The 17100-nt window shown below is 40.9% G+C and overlaps 1 protein-coding gene across 1 annotated transcript in view; it reads right to left on the bottom strand.

The window, feature by feature from the left end:
* kitlga (kit ligand a) overlaps positions 1–16707 on the bottom strand; it is a 52736-nt gene extending 36029 nt beyond the window's left edge. The window contains exon 1 of the mRNA XM_084060779.1: positions 16438–16707. Coding sequence (XP_083916905.1) covers positions 16438–16452 — 15 coding nt within the window. The 5' untranslated portion in view covers positions 16453–16707. The remainder of the gene's footprint in view (positions 1–16437) is intronic.
* Positions 16708–17100: the final 393 nt, after the last annotated feature.

The raw sequence follows: 17100 nt of genomic DNA, 5'->3' as shown, positions 1-17100 counted from the left end.
CATGTGCAAATGGTAAAGACAACCTGAAATGCTTATTTGAGAGTACGTTTTTTCAACGTATGACATACTTCATTCTGAAAATAGCTGATCTACAATCTCACAACTTTTCATGGTTTGTGAGCTTGTAGATCGGCTACTTTCACTAGTTTTGGTTCTGAGGAGATGTACAATTTCTTCATTGGTAAATGGTTTGTGAACGAGTGATCTTAGTGTTAGTGAAACAGGGGCTTGGTTCATGAAAGAAGGCAAGAGTTTATGATCTTCAACAGACAATATCAGCCTGGACAAAGCTATAGCACTATAGGTAGTGTTGCAGCCTATTAGTCTGAAGGTTGAGAGTTTGAATCCTGTTAATGGCAGTAGGTTGAGATGTCCAATCAAACCATTATGTTTCCATCTCTCTCTCTCATCAATCTATTGTTTCCATGTCACTCTCTTCAATCTATTCCGTTTCCATGTCTCTCTCTCTCTCTCTATTCACTGGCCCCGTATTATCGCTGCTTGCAGCTATATTGGAGTATTTGTTTTTTTCAAGCTGATGACTTCCGCTCCGCTACATTTCAAATAGAAATATTGTACTTTTGACTTTTGACTACTTTTGACACTACATTTCTAGGAAAATCCTCCTATCACAATTTGTATCTTTGAATTCTTGAGTATTTACTGCCGGTGGTCTGGCATGTGAACCTTAATGACTACGACTCGACCATTTCCCAAGCATACTTTGGTTTGTTTGGTCTTTGAGGAAGCCAATGTTTTCCATTCAGTTCAGTACGCTATAAAAATCAAATTACAGGGACTTGATACTTGCTTGAGACAGGTAGTCCAACACAGCATATTAACATGGGAGTATTATTCAGTATATGGCAGTGTTTTAATTACTTTTGGCAAAATGTAAACAAACGTAAGACAATTGCAACCTAAAAAAAGAAGCAATTATACAGTATTGAATATTGCAGAACCTATGAGGCGAGAGTGATGTGTTTATACCAGTAGGCCCATGGTCCTTTTAAATAGTTGTTTTGACTGTCCCAAGAAACGTTTCCAGTGTGGCTTTCAGTCACACACCACACATTCTCAGGCCAGGTTAAGACATAGCGGATGCTAGTGCTTGTAGATTGGGCCCAGGTAACGTTTTTTGATATTTGGATGACAAAGGCTGATCTGTATCGAGTGTTCCATGAGCACCTGCAGAATGTTACTTCTGTTACTATCAGGCAAAGTTATCTTGCACGTACTGTAACAATCATGGTTGTTATGTACGGATATGTAATGTTTTTTATTTATTTAAGATATGCATTTTTTATTTTATTAGATAGTATAGTGGAGAATGACAGGAAACAGGGAGAGACATATGGGAAGTGACAAGCAGCAAAGGTTGTTGGACTTGGGAATCAAACCCATGACTCACTGTGAGGCCATTAGAGCCGACAGACCGCTCCTGAGCAGTCAGACCGCTCCTGAGCAGAGCAACTGCGGCGGTCGCCTGGCTCCCGAGACTATACCCCCACCCTGAGTCTCGCCCCACCTCGGGCTCCCCAGCAATACACATACATCTCACTTTGTTCAATAAATGCTGTTTAACTTTAGCAGAAGGTGTGGTCTCTTACTAGTGAACAACAAGGTATTGTTGTCTACATCTTATTGGTGTCTCTGTTCATCCTTCCTGGAGTAGAGATTCTGCTTCCAAGGAACAACACAAATTCCTCTTCAACACGCGCGCGCACCTTTCTGTAAACAAAGCAGTAAGCACTGCCTCTGAATGTTAATTATTTTCTATAAAAACAGTATATATATTTTTTTCATTTTAAAGGGGGGAAAGAAACGGTAATGTGGCAATCCAAAACAGGAAGTGGGATAGATTTTAACAGCTTAGAAAGCGACCAGTGCCCACTTTATACATGTATAAATCAAATTAGCATCTGAAAACATTCTGTCTGCCGCCTTCTGCTCAGGTATACTTATAGAGGGCTTGGGTTTAACAGAATAAAAAGCTGTGTAATAGGGCAGGAATTGGAGGAGCCAGACCATTACTCAGTCACCCAAAATAAAACTGAATAGAGGATTGAGAAGCACTTGCAAGTCTTTTAAATCTGAGCTTGGTCTAATCCCAAATGGACTTAGATTTGATTTGTTTGATTTCTCCCGATAGACGAGGTGCATGCAAAGCACAGTGGAAGCATTGAAGCAATACTAAAATAATGTATTTCAAGCAACAGCAACTTGATAAGCCACTGTGTCACTCAGTCTTAACAGGGATCCTCATGGACACTGAGAATACAGTAAATGTACACCGTGGAAAGAACTAATAAGGAAGTTGTGTAAATATATACACAGCAGAGGCCCGGAGTCAATAAACCACAACTTGTCAGATTATTTACTTGTTTCATAGATTCTTAAAATAATCACGGGTGAATGTGTCTTTAAACAGTACAGAAAAAGTAAAAGTAAACTACAGGAAAAATCCAATGTGAGGCATTGACAAGTGCAAAAGAGTTAAGACTCTTGGCTATGATTTTCAGCGAATGCGACAAAAGTGCTCTACTCTACTGTGTCTACATGCTGATTCAAGATTCAAGAGACATAATTAGTCACATGAATATACAAAACACATGAATGAACAGTGAAATGTTGATGACTCCACCAGACTGTGCAACAAGTAATGTCCAAAATGAAATAATATAAGATAGTTATAATACAAGGTACTACTTGTAGTATTAAGTAATACACTAAGTAATAAAGTGTAAAAACCTAAGTGTGCAAAGACACCATCATACACATCTCAACGGGGTTGTGAGGGGGGCTAGCAAGATTGTGGGGGTACAATTCAGCTGTCTGAGTCATCTATATGACCAGCAGGTGCTTAGGAAAGCATCATCTATTAGGACGGACAGCTCTCACCCCCTAAATCCTGACTTCTTGCCTTCCGGCCAAAGGTTAAAGACCCCTGCAGCTAAAAACAATAGGTACAAATTCTCATTTGTACCTACTTCCATTCGTGCCATCAATAATGGAAGCAGGAGGAGGTAGCTATTAGTAGCTATTATCATCTGGATCTTGTGATCATGTCTATGTCTATGTTATGTCTTGTGTATGTTTACTGTGTCTTGGAGTGTCCAATCATCTGCTGTAACATAAATTGCCCAGTTTGGGACATAATAAACTCACTGTGTGTGTGTGTGTGTGTGTGTGTGTGTGTGTGTGTGTGTGTGTGTGTGTGTGTGTGTGTGTGTGTGTGTGTGTGTGTGTGTGTGTGTGTGTGTGTGTGTGTGTGTGTGTGTGTGTGTGTGTGTGTGTGTGTGTGTGTGTGTATCTGAAGCATAATTGTCAAGCGCATTCAGTGGTTGGAAGATTAGAGGGGGAAAAACACTACATGAATACAATCCATTTAACATTTACTTACACCAATGTTTTAGGTCATGGTGGTTAAAGAACAGTTCAGAGTTGTTCTAAATTGTTAGCTCCATCTCACAAGGAGATAAAGCCTGGAAAAGAACTACTGCTGAAAATGTCTAACCGGAAGTAGAGGAAGTGCAAGCAAGCATGCTACAACATGTTGTCCAGACTACTGGAAATTCCTGCAGTCATGTACTTCCTGTACTTCTAGTTTGACACGTTCGGCATGTGCTTATAAGGGACATAGGCAACTGTATATTGAGACACCACCTGTAGGTCACTGCAGTGAGGATGAAGATAAAATACATCCCTAAGGAAGTACATTGTAAGTCCCCCTTAATGGCCCTTTAAAATAGCTGCATGTTAAATGCTATATTTTTTATAGGCAAGGGATGGAGAGCCCAGGGAAGGGGGTGAGCTGAGTAATGCAGCTTTAACAATTCAGTGGTCATATAGGGATTTCTGAGCTTTAACCAAAAATCCATAGTATTTATTTTGTGCCCATAAATGCACCCTGTAAAATGTTCACCCACCAAAAGTCATTCAGTGCTGCCATTTGTCATGGCCCAAATTTATATTGCAACCAAATATAGTCATTGTTGCATTTTGTCCTGCTATGCTGAGATAGCCTACTCTTAAAAGATATGGATAACGGTAGGCCTACTGGAAGTAAGTAAAATGATACAGGATACTTTGGTCATACGGTATAATCTGGGAGAAACAACAGATTATACAACTGAGGAGTCCTGTATGAACGCTATACATAAAAAGAGAAATTCAAAGGAAGGACAGATGGTTCAGAAAACGGTCAGTAGTATCGATCAAATCCCCAGACATCAAGATCAGTTTTAAAAGACTCCTCGCCACAAGAAACATGTTTTATAGCCTATGCAATGAACTTGAACAAAAAAGAAAACTTGCTAGATATTGTATTTAATAAAAGCCCCTCCCCAGGGCTTCAAAAGTTATTTGATAACCTCCCCCATTTAAAAAAAAAGTTGTTTTTCTCTGCTTTTATGCCTTTTTTTATATGACAACTAGACTGACAGGAAATGGGGAGAGAGATGGGGAGTGACACGCAGCAAAGGTAGTCGGGATCGGGACTTGAACGCGCGACACAATGTCAGGCTGGCCACCATGCTGCGGCTCAGGCCTACCTCCCCCAATTTGAGCCACACACACATAAACACGTACGCACGTGTGCACACACGCACACACACGCACACACGCACACGCACACGCGCACGCACGCACGCACGCACGCACGCACGCACGCACGCACGCACGCACGCACGCACGCACGCACGCACGCACGCACGCACGCACGCACGCACGCACACACACACACACACACACACACACACACACACACACAATAAATTGTGATTATTCCCCTGCATGTCACAGAACATAAAATACGTTATATTAATTATTTAGTGAATTACTGAAAATGAAAAGTTGTCCACTGTTTACTCTGACATCACCTCAGGGAGACTCAATCATCATTAGGAACAGCCACGGGGTACACCAAACCATCCCATAGGCTGTGTATCTAGTAACTGCATACCTTAATCAATCAATCTTTTGCTGGGCTGTACTGGCATTCTCCCTTACTGTGCTCAATCTGAACCTACGGTATATATTGTTTAGGTCAAGTCTCTGATCTTCTGTGTTTTTGCTGGGCTGTAGTACTTAGTCATTGAACACTTGAAAAACATTAAATAAACAGCAACGTTGATTTAACACCCATGTTCAACTTAAGTTTTTATTGTTATAGCCACACGCTCCCCTATCAGTATTTTCACTTGACCCTCCCCTATTATTTGAGAAAACGTTCAACACCCTCTTGCTGGGTTAAGTGGGTGTAAAAGGTCTTCCTCACACATTACTGTGACTAATCGGTCTAATGCTTGGTTATTCAGCTAGTAGAAGCACATTTTTCATCTTTATGATATTTAACACTAATCTCTCAATCGCACATCACAAGCATTATTATCAATGAACACCCATTTCAACTAAATACAAATAAACAAGACAGGGAATAATAACACCGTGGCTTCCTTGTGGATTTCTGGCATGTTGATTACGTAAGTCCCACTCAATATGAAGGGATGGGGACAGCTGCAGAGATTATGAATTCACAAAATGTGAAAAATATTCACTCCAAAACGTATTTACAATATGTTAAAACATATTATTCACTTGTTTGGCGTACTGGCGTGCACACGACATTTGCTGCAATGGTTTGCGAGACACACACGCACACACACACACACACTCACACTCACACTCACACTCACACACACACGCTCTTGTAGATGGGGTCGCCCCCTAGGAGCGACATTGCAAAAACTGTGCTGTGTTAAATGTTAAATATTCCATCCTCGTTGCAGTTGTGCACCCGCTTTACACCTACAAATAGTTCCACTTGACTAATACATCATCTGCTTGACTTATTAGTCAAGTCATCATTTACTGTATAGTACTTGACTGACTAATACATCACCTACTGTACTTGAAAGCTGTTAAACGAGTTTCTGGTTGTATAGGGACATACCATTAAACTTTCCCAAGGATGGTGAAATATACTGTACAGTAAAACTTGTTGGAGTTTATCCAGGTGCAAAGGAACCAAAACACAAAGTGGAAAACGGTAACCATGGGCACCTGCCAGATTTGATTGTCTCCGCCAGGCTGAAGGCCGGGGACTACATTTTGCATTTTCTTCAACACACTTGTGTCAAACAGCTTTTTAATATTACATTATGTTATGTTATTATGTTTGCCTGTAATTGGCTTCCAAAATAAGAGGGAGAGACGTAGCCTCTTATAGACCTAGCTGTCTATAAGAGTTTATTTGTATTTGTATGCCAGATAATCATGAACGTAACATCCATCTGGAATCACAGAGGCCTCTATAGAGCACTGCTACCCAGATAAAGCACCACCACATGCCACTGAACCGCATGTTACACATGCTATTTACAATTCCCCATATTAACATCTAAAACATAAATAAACACTGAAAAGTCTTCAAATGCAATGTGCTGAACAATTAGCCAACCACAATGCCTTTCATTTAGTCAACAGGCCTACAAACAAACAAACACAATTCAAATCCACTGTTCAGTGCAGCAAGCAAAAACTATATTATCATGTATTGGCAACAATGATAGTCCTAATGACAGCAGCACAGTGAAAACTGCAATGGCAAGATACTGTAGCTACCTATTTGAAATATTATTCATCTCCTTGTGGTGTGAGACTCTTTCAGGGCAACCTCCATACATTTTTAAGCTGCAATCGATAACAATTTTTGTCAATAAAACTTTATTTTAACCAATCTAAAATCTAAATGATATGATAATTCAAGGAGAGATCAACATGCACACTCTCAACATTTTGTGTGGTGCTGGGAGTAGATCACTTAAGATAAAAACGTTCACACAAAACTACATACGGTACTCCCACACACACTTTTCTCTGCTTTATTAAATCAACATTTCAGACACATAGGATAGGGACTTTCAGTTTAGGGACTGATGAAGGTCCTTTGTGACTGAAACGTTGATTAATACAGCATAAAGCATGTGTGGGAGTATGCATTTTTGTGTGAGTAGCACAGTGTGTTACAACATAACTACTAGCACAACTGCGATGGTTGGAGGTGGTCTCTTCTATTTAATCAGTTAGATCCTGTGGTTGGCTAGGACAGTTACATGTTGACATGAGGTATTGCATGAAACTCAAATGGAAATAACTTGCATTCCCAAATGTGTACTCTGTTATAGCTCAACAGTAAACACTTCAGCTCGTGCAGGGGAACAGGTTTTGAATCCTGGGGAGTGGGACATGAAAGTTGCATATTGCAGCTTTAAAATCAATTTAAGTACATCCATTTATGTGTCATTTTATGACTTTGCTGACATGACGTCACAATAAAAAAGTTAAACTGTAGTGTAGATGAAGAAAGCATTGTAAAAAGAAAGGTGTCCTGGTATACACCAGTGTGTACAGGCAGTGTAATGTTCTCAACCAACTCCATCCTCACACTCAGGAAATCCAAGCAGGACAACCATTCCCATTCACTGGAACGGTTCCTCATTCACAGTTAAAGTGTTGATCAAATGTCATTTGAAGGTTCGCGCTCCAAAGATGTCTAAGGAAGCCAAAAATCTTAAGTTTTGTGACCGGCTGACAAAAGTAATAAGCATTTGAGCCTGTGGCCATCGTTAGTGTACTCATACTGTCTTTCTTGAGTGCAAAAGCTTTAAGTTTACGAATTCTGTTTTCTCATGTTTGGAAATGATAGGCTATAATGGAGGCTATGCTGGACTTATGTGATGACGAATTATCACCCAGTATTCATCATTGGCCCTCGTAATCCATGGTCGAGCATAGCTGCATCAGGCCAAGTATGCCTGCCCCTGGTTGGAAAATGTGAGTGCCTGAGATAGTCTGAGATAATCTACACACACACACACACACACACACACACACACACACACACACACACACACACACACACACACACACACACACACACACACACACACACACACACACACACACACACACACACACACACACACACACACACACACACACACACACACACACACACACACAGACAGACAGACAGACAGACAGACACACAGACAGACAGACAGACAGACAGACAGACAGACAGACAGACAGACAGACAGACAGACAGACAGACAGACAGACAGAGGAGGATTATACTGTAGGCCCCCCACTTACTGGTGCACATTCAGTACACACAATTAACTTCAAAAGCTAATTTATGCTCTGTCCAGTGTCGAAAATAGATGATCTACAAGCTCACAATATGCGTCATGCATGCAACACATTGTGTGCTTGTAGATAAGCTGTTTTTCATGCATAGTGACACCATCGCCATCCTGACATAGTCAATCAGGTTGAAGAGTAAGACACACTAAACATTCACTTAAATATTATCATGCTGGTTTGTTTCTTGTGACATATTCAAACTAGAAAAAGGGGTCCTCAGAGCAAATGTCTCCGCCAGGTCAGGTAGGTTATTGTGGGGCACAATGTTCGGAATTCACCAATCAGGATGGAATATGAAAAATCGGACGGATCCGTCTTGATCACTTGACTATAGAGATAATGTGTACCGATTTGTGTTATGTTTGGACACAATTTGTAGTAATTTATAAAAATAAATTGTTTTGCAAAAATCTGCCTCCTGCTGGCGCTATAATAGGGCAATGTTAAAAGGGTGGTATTTGTTCCTCAACGTAGTGCAAATGTGCAATGTTTGGGGCTCTATTATTGACATGTTGACATGCATGACTAATTAACCACGACAATTCACATTTCACACCTTCTGTTGTACATTCTATCCAGCTATCCAGCCTGCCAAAGAGTTTTACCCTTTATCTTTATCGTCTTCATTTACCTGTAGTCCTGTACTAGTCTCAGCTTTATTTTATCTTACTTCTATTACATCCATTATTATTTAATTATTATTATTATCTCATTGTTGTATTGAAATTGTCATTGTTGGCACAGTCTGCGGAGCATAACATTTTGTTGCTTGTACCAGTATGAGTATCTTGAGTATCTTATTGAATCTTGTAGTCTCCCTCTTGTGACGAAACTCAGCTTATTGACCTAATTCAGTGGTTCTCAACCTTTTCAGGCCGCAACCCCCCAAAAGAATCATATTTGAACTGGGGACCCCCACCCTGACAATCGGAATTGTAGGCATTACATTTAGTTTGACTCGGTTCCACAGATAATTATTGTGAAAATAGCCTCACAACGCCTGTGGGCTTGTAGATCGGCTATTTTAAAAATGTTTGCCTCTTATATTATTTGACAATTTCGGCAATTAAATGTTTGACCAGTTTTTATAGTATAATTTGTTGAATACTTTTGATGGTGTAATGGTCTTCTTTTCCTTTGTTTTGGTATTAAATCTCACCTCACTGTCATCTGGGGACCCCCCCAAAATCATGTGGGGACCCCTCTGGGGGTTAAGACCCCCAGGTCTAGTTCATCCTTTCCTTTTACCCACATAGTCAAAACAGCAGAACAAGCAGCGCTCCAAAAAAAGATTCTACCAGTGTAACGGTGACAAAAGTCAATTCAATATTACCTAATTGAAATACGCTATTAGAAATACAGGCAGTTCACAATAACTTTTGTGTTTGCATCACAAGCTTGTGTAGGAAAAGTCCATAACTATGCATCACTAAGCTACTCAACACGCACATAGAACACACACTCTGTAGAGGTAGATTTGAGGCTAGCACTATTGCCTCACAGCAAGAAGGTCCTGGATTCAAACACCGGCAGGGGGGCTTTCTATGTGGAGTTTGCATGTTCTCCCCGTGTTTGCGTGGGTTACTCAAGTTTTCTCCCACAGCAAAGAGATATGCATGCAATGTACACCTGCCAGTGCCCTTGGTACTGGGCTCACATTCAGGACACATTTCCCCAAGGGGATAATAAGGTATAGTGGATATTGTCCCTGCTTCTGAATTAACTGAATTAAATACATGCATTTCCTATTGGGAAATGTAGACTGTCTGATATGTTTGATAATAACAACACAATTTGACAATTTGTCAAATTTGTAAGAAAAAAAGAAAATAGGCAAACATTTTCAGTTTTAAAATGCTTAAGTGGTAAGAAAATGTAGAAAATTAAGAAAATGACATTCATTAAGAAAGTTAATGTCCCCAATGTGTCCTCTGCATTTGACCCATCCTAACTATTCGGAGCAGTGGGCAGATGTAATACAGCTTCCATGGAGCAGTTAGGGGTTAAGTGTCTTGCTCAAGGACACTTCCACACATAGACCAGGGCCGGGACGCAAACCGGGAACCTTCTGTTTCCCAGGTGGCATCTCTACCCATTCAACTATGGCCTCCCTAGTACATCCAGTACTTCTCAGGTCTGTTTGGTCTGTGTCTGTGTTGGTCTTCAGTATAATGTAGGCTTAATGGTTCTTAACGATCTCTTGTCAAATAATGTGACAAGAGATCAACAAACCATGCCAGGAATGGCATGTTCTCTGTCAGTGATCTATTACACTATTTTATCAGCCAGAACTCAAATCTAATCAACTTTACCACTATTTCTAAGTTAAAGCACCAAGCTGTCTAGATCCTGTTGATACAAATTGATATTCATAAGACAACATTACCACTCCTGTTACCATATAGGGATGAAATATCCTCACTGACCCTGGGACTATTATTATTACTCATGATAATCCATGCGCACGCGTGTACACGCACGCGCACACGCACACGCACTCTCTCTCTCTCTCTCTCTCTCTCACGGCACAGATGTCCATATTCCTCGTATGTGCAACTATACTTCGTAAAATAAAGGATTCTGATTAATCCAGACCAGATTCAACACCTCTTTCCAAATTCCATGAAAGGCAGCAAATGTACCGAAACAATTCCCTTCAGTGTTTACAAATGCACTGCTGGCGAATCTGCACAGTTCTGTCAATTAATCACTTCTGCTCACATAAACTGTTGACTGGGCTTGGATTAAGACAGCAATGGCCCTGGCTCTTAATAATAATGATAAAACGGAATTGAACAATTTTCTTATTTTTTTAATGAATAAAATGATATTTTAACCCATCCGTATGGTAGACAACTACTACAGTGGTTGGAGGTGGTCTGTCTCCCTACTCCTCCATTGAGAAATGTAGACTCTAGTGTCATGTAGGACACCTACTGGTTGACAAGTAATACTGCCTGAAGCTAAACGACCAGAAAAGAAAAACACAATTATAATGCATAAAGTAACAAGAACACTTGAGTGGCAGGAGGAGCCCTGTTTTGGCTTGGCCCAGAACTGCGGAAGTAACCACAGAGATGCCACATTTAGCCTGTGGACAAAATTATGCCGTTTATCCCTCCTGCCAACCGACTGGGCCAATTCCAGCTTGCGTGCGTACAAAATAGGTTTATTGAATCACTCATTCTCTATTAGATTTTGGTTTCTTTTGATGTGATTGTTTACTCCTTTTTATTATTTATGAGTGAGACAGCTCCATCAGAGGACACATTTCCTATTTGCCTCTTTAATCGACAATGAAGTTGTCGGAACTGTATTGAAATGAAAAAAGTAAAATAAAAACATTTAGATGTGTATATAGTGTAAATAAATACTGTAAAAATCAATCATACCAGACAGTCTACATTTCCCAATGCATGCATTTAATTCAGTCTGACCAGAAGCAGGGATAAAATGGAAATACCATACATAAAAATGAATGACCAGAGGGGATATCAAAAGCTGAGGCATGGATCCCCTCCGAGTCCTACCTCCCATCCCCCCCAGAAAATCGAACCCTGCTTCCAATCCTTGGAACTGCAAGGAATGACACAGGCTTAACCTTTCTACAGTAGGGAATCACTGTCTACATCCTCCGTTGTGAAACTGTTCTCTCACTCCAGATTTTTAGCAATACATAGAAATGCAACAGTCACAAACAGTGTGTGAACTAGTAAACAAACAATTCCCTAATATGCAGTGGTAAATGCATGCTTCACAAGGAAAAAGACAGTCAGACACATCACATCCATGTACTGTAACACCAACTTGCAGCAGGGCAAATACAGTACAACTGACACAGTCTAACATGACAGTGATGGATGTCCTCATTTGCAAACAAAATGAATGAGTCCCAGTGGGATGTTATACAATGATGCCGGTTGTGACTAATGACTAATGACTAATGAGTCACACAGATACTAAGATGCTGCAGATTGATCACCAACAAATGTGCATACCTCATGAATACGCTAGAAATGTCTGCACACTGCAAACTGATCCCTTAGTCATGCCTGATTTATTACAAGTGTTGTGATGTTTTGAGCAACCTTGATCAGACATGAATGACCAAGACACGGAACCTTTATTTGAGCCGTACAGACAGGTCACCAGACACGTCATATGACTGTGTGGATATTGGACTAACCAATACACATATATTACCCAAAAACAAACCTTGTTACTCCAATTTACATACTGTACCGTATAAACCATACACACTGCGTACAATATATAGAACACTTGCAGTGTATGCACTTTAAAGATTTACTGTATGTGTTGTATTATACATAAATGTGAAATAAATAAATAGACAGACAGACAGGACATACACCTAGACTCAAAGAATGTACTGCCTTTTACTCTTGGCATCTTGTGAGATTTAGTGGGTTTGGAATTGGCTGTCATAAATCTGCTGTAAATCTCTGAATGTCAGTTCAGGTTCACAGGTTGAATCATAATGAGGTGGAAATCATTAACATGTCATAGTGTTGTTGATGAGATCAAACCTTGTCTGTCTCGTTCCTCCATTTCAATGCAAAGCAATCAAACGAACCTTGATTAGAGGAATGTTCAACTTTGGTAAAACCATGGCTCGCCATTATGAGTGAGTCCAAATATTGTTGATCATCCTTATCTGTGTCTGTGATTTAGGAACTAAAAACAGTTCCATTCACTCTGTATGGTGAATGGAATTACAATTCCATTCATGGAATCGCTATTCCATTCACCATACATGGAATAGTATGGTGAAGCAGGTGTAAAATTCACATTTTAAACTCATAAACAAATGCCAAGTGGATTCTGCCAATATATTCAAATAAGTGCAAAAGAAGTTTCATAATGCATAATAATATAAATACAATATTGTCAGAATCTGCCTGTCGCTAAAACAGTTTCATTATTCAATGAGAGAGAGAGGGCAACATAAAAATATAATGGAAGAGCTTTAGACTTATGGCCAGGTTTGTAGCCGTGGTGTGCCATGGTGTGCCGTGGTGTGTGTGTGTGTGTGTGTGTGTGTGTGTGTGTGTGTGTGTGTGTGTGTGTGTGTGTGTGTGTGTGTGTGTGTGTGTGTGTGTGTGTGTGTGTGTGTGTGTGTGTGTGTGTGTGTGAGAGAGAGACGTAGCAGTGAAACCAAATCATCAGTTGATTTCAACATAATCACCTTTGCACTGGCTGAACGGCTGTGAAAGAATGTGAACCCCCTTCATGCTACTGTAGGGAGAATCTGTGGATTCACGTATTTCATGACTTCTTCTCTGGTCTTTCATTATCCTATCCATGCATTCCAGACAGAGGCTATAGGCCAGTGGTTCTTAAAGTGGGGTCGGGGACCCCCAGGGGTCCCTGAGGGGGTTCCAGTGGGTCCCCAGCAAATTTAGTAAATATAGCAATCAAATCAGTTTAACCACTTTAACCCTACATCAGCTATTTGAAAATAGCAAATCTACACGGCACGCTCACAACGCGTCGCAGGTTGTAAATCTTATATATAAAAAAAAAAAAACATTTTTGAAAAAAACATTTTTTAATAATTAATTATTTTAACAACACAAATCTTATATGGTGGTCCCTGGCACAAAATATTTTCAGATAGGGTCTGTGGCCAAATAGATATTAATTGCCCAGGACGGGGACGGGGGGACAGGGGGTCATTTACATGAAAACGTTTGAGAACCACTGACATAGTCAGGACTGGGGGTTGTCAGTGCATGACATCACTGTACCCTGAAAGACTTCCATAAGTTCAAGGGGCTGTGCAGGCCCCCTGCCTCTGACCAGCGCTTAACGCAGGCTTAAGCATCAGAAAGCTATAGCGCTGACTATAAGCCAAAATATCATTACGGGTTAAGATCAGTGGTTCCCAATTTTTTTTTTCCTTGGAGCCCCCTTCTTACATCTGACACGAGCTGAGCCTCCCCACACATGCATGTATGCACAAACACACGCACAAACACACACACCCGCACGCAAGCACACCCCTATCTTATTAGCTATGATTTTGTGCATCATGTTTAACATTTTGGACTACCTCCAGTCCAAAAAGACATGGCCACACACACCCCTCTGTGATATGTGTTGCCCTCCAGAGTCAGACCCCAGGTTGGGCACCAGTAGGTTAGATGCTCCCCCTAGTACCAAACACATACGGTGCACATACATGCACGGCTTCACGGGACCCACTCACAAACTCACAAGCTCACAGACCGGCTAGATAGCTTTCACTTGTGTGTCATTACTAGGTTTGTGTGATGCATTCACATCATTGCTTCAGTCCAGCAGGGCTGGCTGAGTTGAACTACTGTCCATCCTGTCAATGGTTGTACGTGTATGATCATTCACCATACTGTAGGCACGTATATTATCACAAAACAAATGTCTGTCTCGTCTTATTATCTTATTAGTTAGGCCTACTATCTAATTCTGTATTTCTTATGAAATACGTACATTACAAAGAAATGTGTGAGCATTGCCAAATTGCTTCAAGGAAGCAGAATTCTTATCATATTTTATGAGGCAGCTCTTACCTCAGTCTGATAAGAAGAATTATCCTGAAGCATGCTTCCTCGTAGCAGTCTGGCAATGTTGACTCATTTTTTTTTTTTTAAATATGCATTTTAATAAATACAGATTAGATAGCCTATAGCCTACAGTAGCACATGTGATAGATGTAGGCTAACCTGATTGCGAATCAAGGGAGCAGGACCCTTAAAAAGTAACCGATTTACTGCAAATGCTCCCATACATAAGGAGCATTTGCAGTAAATCCAATTATAATAGCTGTGGCACAGAAACGGCCACCGTTCCCTGAGTCTGAAGATCAAAGGCTTATCGCCTATTCTTCTAAACACGCGCGCGCGCGCACACACACACACACACACACACACACACACACGCACGCACGCACACAGCGCGCATGCACTCACACACAAACGACAGAGTTCCCTACCTCAGCCCCACCAACGAAAAAGTAAAACCAACAAATAAACAAATCAGGTTTTTGTTTTGTTTATTAGGCTATATTAATATTAATATTATTAAAATTTAATGTAGGCTACTATTTTGAATAAACAAGATTGCAAGTAGGCCTAGGCTACACATGGCAACAGATAACCTATGCAAAGTGATATGCACCAGTATATAAAAAGTAGGCTGATGTACAGTATTTATTCATTTACTTTATTTTATTTGACTGATCAAATATAGCCTACCGTAGATAAAGCGGCACATGATCGTCACGATAATCTGACATAAACTGTTAACCAAATTGCACTAAACACGTCGAAAAATCTCGAATCTCGAAACCAAATCTCGCAGAGTAGGCGATCAGTGACCTTATCTCACCAAAACCTTGTCCGAAAGCAACCTGCATAACATGTATAGCCTAGGCTGGGCGGACATCATTAACATCATTAACATGCTTTCTAAAGAAGGCAATTACGTGCAACAATTATCTAAAGTGAACGAATAATAGGTCTAGGCTACTGGCTGCCAGACTGGCGCCGTTGATGAGCGTATCGATTAGTGCAGTGGGTTCTCAAACTTTTTCATGTCAAGGACCCCCGAAATGATATGTATTTGGCTGCGGACCCCATATCAAAAATATTTTTTAAAAAATTGCAATTTTTTTCAAAAATTGCAGATCTACAAGCTCATAGCATGGCACGAAGTGGCGCGCTATGAGTATCTGCTATTTTTGAGTATCCAAACTATAAAATATATATACTATTATATATTATCTAATTTTGCTGGGGACCCCCCAAGGACCCCTGGGGATCCCCGGACCCCACTTCGAGAACCAATGGATTAGTGAGCCGAGTGCATAACATGCTGTGGACGTGGATGGATGGATGCTTACATTTAATACAGATATAATTTGTTAAATGACAGAAGAAGCAGATCTTGTGACAAGAGTGACTGCTGTGATTTCCCTCTGTAGGTCAGGCTAATAAGACCAAATGAAGCGCTTCTTCTAATTTGCAGGCTATAACCTACTTTATTTAGGCGAAAGTAAAAGAGTAGAAGCTGGATATCACTCTCCCTGACATGCAGGTTTAGTTTTCTGACTGCATATAGTTGGAGTCTGGAGAATATCTCGATCGCCAGTGCAAAACTGTACCGAGAGTTTAAAAGAACAATAACTATAACAAACAAACAAACAAACAAACAAACAAACGTGCCACTTACTTTTGACTTCTTCATATGGAACGAGAGGAGTAATCCAAAATGTACGCGAAAGCCTATTTTATCTTACTTCTACGGTGAGGAAAGGGGTTCTCATCATCCAACGTGCACATATCCGATGCCTAAGTTCACGGTATCCAAGCAGGGAAAAAAAAATTAAACCATAATGACCCTCTTACAACTGTGGGCTACTACTGCTGCTGTCCACAACGTAGATCCAGACACAAGCACGCTGACAGACAGACCATGCCGAGCGGAGCAGAGCGCACTGAGCCTTCTGTCAGGGTGGAGACTGAGAGAGAGAGAGAGGCCGAGAGAGAGAGAGAGAGAGAGAGAGAGAGAGAGAGAGAGAGAGAGAGAGAGAGAGAGAGAGAGAGAGAGAGAGAGAGAGAGAGAGAGAGAGAGAGAGAGAGAGAGAGAGAGAGAGAGAGAGAGAGAGAGAGAGAGAGAGAGAGAGAGAGAGAGAGAGAGAGAGAGAGAGAGAGAGAGAGAGAGAGAGAGAGAGAGAGAGAGAGAGAGAGAGCTGCGGGGGGGAGTCGGAATCCTCTAAGCACCAGGACCAACCTATATAACGCCTAGAAGTGCCGCCCTCAGAAGTGCACCAACTGAATGTCTGTCTGTCTGCCTGCCTGCCTGCTGTCTGCAGCACGGACAGCGTGGGTTGAC

Source organism: Gymnoscopelus microlampas (genome assembly GCF_963454915.1).
Source record: "Gymnoscopelus microlampas genome assembly, chromosome: 6".
NCBI classification, from domain to species: Eukaryota; Metazoa; Chordata; class Actinopteri; order Myctophiformes; family Myctophidae; genus Gymnoscopelus; species Gymnoscopelus microlampas.
The sequence above is the reverse complement of the archived record's forward strand: the minus strand, read 5'-3'. Positions and strand labels throughout refer to the sequence as shown.